The sequence below is a fragment of the Brassica oleracea genome, chromosome C7 (genome assembly GCF_000695525.1).
Source record: "Brassica oleracea var. oleracea cultivar TO1000 chromosome C7, BOL, whole genome shotgun sequence".
Classification (NCBI taxonomy): Eukaryota; Viridiplantae; Streptophyta; class Magnoliopsida; order Brassicales; family Brassicaceae; genus Brassica; species Brassica oleracea.
The window spans coordinates 30,669,497-30,673,608 of NC_027754.1; the positions used below are offsets into that span (position 1 = coordinate 30,669,497).

Here is a 4,112-nt window from a genome sequence, read left to right on the forward strand (position 1 = left end):
ATGAGAGTTAAAACAACATTTTCACACCCATAAATGTAAATGAAATGGTTTCTTAATGAACATTGACTTTAGTCAGCCAAAATGAATTCTTCGTTGAATGACAAAATGAAGTTAGCTACCACATTTAATATTTTTAAGTAACTAAATATCTCCAACGGTATAACATAAACAACAGAGATCCATAAAGCAAATCATATGGAAAAATTATTATACAAACAAAAAAAATTTACTGTGTGTTTTCTTATTCAAAATGCTTGAAAGATGCCACTCTTGAAGAACTTGCAAAAATTACAAAAAGAGTTTCCAGTTTACTCAGACATTGTATTATGTTTCAGTCTCTTTATCTTCAATATCTAAATCTGAATCACAAATGGAGATTAACATAAAATAAAAAATGAAGAAACAAATTATTCTTTAGAAACTATTCACATTGTATCACACTGTAATCTCTGCAGAGAAGTTGTTTTGTCCTCTCCATCTAGACATCATCAAGCCAAGAGACTAACTGTTCAGTCGTTGGTCTCTGTTTAGGGTTATGGCTCAAACATAAACAAGCAACCTCAAGAACCCTAAACATCTCTTCCTCATTCACTTTACCATGAATAAACGGATCAAAAACCTCACTAGCTCGACCCTCACTCTTCATCCTCACAACCCACGAGATCAAGTCCCTACCTCCCTTGGGTTTACACATATCCACCGGTCTCTTATCAGTCAAAAGCTCAAGTAGCACAACTCCAAAACTATACACATCACCTTTGAAAGTAGCAACAGAAGCTTGTCCGTATTCAGGAGGAATGTAACCCAAAGTCCCAACCAAATCAGTACTCACATGCGTCTCGTAAGGACTCATCAGCCTGGCTAGTCCAAAATCCGCTAAATGAGAATCAAAGTTCTCGTCTAGAAGAATGTTGCTAGACTTGATATCACGGTGCAAGATGTGAGGATCACAAGCTTCATGCAAGTAATACAACCCTCTCGCAGCGCCCTGAGCGATTCTAAGACGTGTTTTCCAATCTAGCAGAGCTGGACCGTCGCTGCGCTCGTGTAGCCAGTAGTCTAAGCTTCCGTTCTCCATGTAAGAGTAGATCAAAAGCCGGTCGGTTTTGTAGAAAGAGAACCCTTGGAGTAGGACAAGATTCGGATGCTGCGCTCTCGAGAGTGTTTCGACTTCTGCTTTGAACTCTCTTTCGATCTGACCGCAGTCTCCTGACAACCGTTTGATCGCTACTTTGCTTCCGTCTGGTAACATCGCCTTGTAAACCAGACCAAACCCGCCGCAGCCGATGATGTTAGCTTGGTCGAAGTTGTTGGTCGAGTCCAAAAGATCATCAAACGAGAGATCTTTGTCGCTGTCTTGAAACAGCACCACAAGCTTAGACCCCATCTCTTCGAGGTCTTTCCGGTTCATGCTCTCTTCCTCCATCTCCGGATCAACTTCCCCTGACCTTCTACGCGCGTGCAACACGACCAAAGTGAGGAGGGTGAGGAGGAAGACCGAACCAAACGCGATCCCAACTGCCATCCCAATCTCAGCTCCTCTGCTTCTTCTTCTCGAATGTATGATCAATGTCGTTGTTCCATTCACTCCATCTTCAGAACATGGGAGCCTATGCTCCCCGCAGAGATCGTTAAACTCGAAACTCGAGTTAGGGAACGTCTGAAACTGACCACCAGAAGGTATCCTCCCCGAAAGATTGTTCCCAGCGACGCTAAACTTCGACAAGAACGTGAGCTTCTGCAGAGAACTCGGGATCGAACCGGAGAGACGGTTATTAGAAAGATCAAGAACCTCCAAGCTAGTCATACCGGACAACGAGCTAGGGATAGAGCCAGACAACGCGTTCCACTTCAGATCAAACACGTGAAGCTTCTTTAAATTACCAAACTCCTCCCAGATAGGTCCAGAGAGGTTGTTATGACCAAGCTCGATCGTCGGCGGGAAGCCAACGATCTGATTGTACTGCAAGGCTCTTGCACTCTCGTTCCTCTTCATGAAGAAAGGGAAGTCAGGAGACGGTTCATCTAACGAGATGTTACGGCTCGTGAGGCTTTGCAGCTTAGTTAAGCTCTTTGGGATCTCTCCTGTGAAAGAGTTGTTAGATAAGTCCAAGTAGAAAAGATCCTTGAACTCACCGATCCAGCTCGGTATAGCTCCGGTTAACCGGTTCCAAGAAAGATCCAACAGCTGAAGATCGTTACTCGAGCTTAACCATCTCGGCATTGAACCGGTGAGTTTACAATTCGCAACCACAAGGACCTTGAGCTTCTCGAAACGAAGAGGTTCGTCGTCGGGTAAAGCCTCTCCGTGGAAGTTTAACGTGAGAACAAGAGTCGTCAAGTTCTTGCAGCTTTGAAGTATCCTCAGCGCAGATGAGATGTTGGACAAGCTCGAGTTCGATAGCGAGAAGAAAGAAAGGCTCTGGAAGTCCTTGAAACTCTCTGGCACTTGTCCGCGAAAGGAGTTGCGAGCGAGGTTAACGTTCTTTAACCGCTTGCAAACGGGTAGATTCTCAGGTAACCGGCCGTTGAACCGGTTAGTACCTAAATCAAGAGAGTTTAAACCAACCATCGCCGTGCAATTCAATTGGAGAGGACCGGTTAACGAGTTGTTCCTCAGGTTAAGCAGATTCAAACTCGGCGAATTCGATAACGACTTAGGGATCCCTCCGGTGAATTTATTGCTCTGAGCTAGTAGCTCCTTCAGCTGAGACATCTCCCCGAACACGTCGGGGATCTCGCCGGAGAGTTGGTTCATCGAAACATCGAGACGAACGAGGCCGGAGAGGCTACCGATCTCAGGACTCAACGCACCGGAGAGACGATTCTCCTGAACGCCTAAAAGGTTTAGCCTTTCGAGACGAAGGAGGTCGTTGGGGATGTTACCGGTGAGGTTGTTCATGCCGAGGCAGAGATGCTCGAGGAGGAGGCAGTTCCCGAACCCGGGAGGGAAGTCTCCGGCGAAGTAGTTAACCGCGAGTTTTATGACTCTGATTCGAGTGGAGTTGTTGCAGAGGTGAGAAGGGAGAGAGCCGTTGAGTTTGTTGGAGGAAAGGTCGAGGCTTTGCAGGGAGGGGAGGTTTACGGTGTTCGGGATCTCTCCGGTGAGATCGTTGGAGCTCAGATCGAGCGTTTGGAGAGCCGTTAAGTTGAATATCGAGAGAGGGATCGAGTCTCTGATGAAGTTCCGAGAGAGGTTGAGGACCGTGATCTGATCTAGGTTCTGTAGAGATGATTCAGACAGTTTCCCCGACAGCTTTTTGTTCCCGAGCTCGAGTTTGGTGACTCTGTTGTTGTTGCAGGTGATTCCGGTCCAGCTGCAGCAATCGTCGTTGAGGAGCCAATCGTCTGGTTTTGGTTTGAGATTCGATATGAAGTCACGCAGGGCCTCGAGGTCACGTGGGTGGCACGTGAGGAGGGTCTGAGATTCCGAGGCCCAGAAGAAGCATAGTAGCAGCTCTGTGAGGACGATGACGACCACCCACGCACGCATTTCAAGGGCAGAGACAAGAAAAGGAAGAAGCTTTATGATGTTTTATTTTGCACAGAGAGAAGAACAGGGAGCAAGTGTTTTTAGTTGACCCTTTTAATCAGAAATCAATAAAACCCTTGAGGAATCTGAGAGAACACAAGATGGGTTTTTCTGGTTCTCGCCATTTTTAGTTGACGATCAATGAAGATGAAGCAAAGAGAGAGAGAGAAATGGCTACTTTTGACTTCAACACGCTAGAGACCTACAGCAAGTGGTGGGCCTTTAAATGCTAGCCTTCTTGAGAGAGAGAGAGAGTTGGTGTATTACTGAAACAGTAAAAATTAGAGGACGGTGTGTTTATAAAGGACTGAGGAGAAAGAAGCTGTTAAACAAAGGTTCCTTTCAATGTTAATAACTAGTGTTTATTTATATGCCCCTTTTATGAAAATGTCATCTTTTCTTTCAAGTCCCAGTTATAGAAAAAAAAATCTTTTTTTTTGTTGTGGCAATTATCATGGGAGTTTGATTATAATTATATCAAGTCCTATTCAATAAATTGTTTTCTGAAAGAATTATTGACATGAGAAAGTCTTTGTTTTAATTTTTCTAAATCCTGCTTTGAATAATGCTAGATGTAGCC

At 44.8% G+C, this 4,112-nt stretch overlaps 1 protein-coding gene across 1 annotated transcript; it reads right to left on the reverse strand.

Annotated features, from left to right (window-relative positions):
* Window positions 1-239: 239 nt before the first annotated feature.
* On the reverse strand, window positions 240-3,766 carry LOC106306260 (phytosulfokine receptor 1-like). The gene has a single exon (XM_013742813.1). It carries the CDS (start codon window positions 3,491-3,493, stop codon window positions 479-481), a length of 3,015 nt encoding a protein of 1,004 aa, XP_013598267.1. The 5' UTR covers window positions 3,494-3,766; the 3' UTR covers window positions 240-478.
* Window positions 3,767-4,112: the final 346 nt, after the last annotated feature.

Bases quoted from the DNA above. Each gene is read 5' to 3' on its own strand.
- LOC106306260 (XM_013742813.1), bottom strand. From the start codon at position 3,493: ATGCGTGCGTGGGTGGTCGTCATCGTCCTCACAGAGCTGCTACTATGC.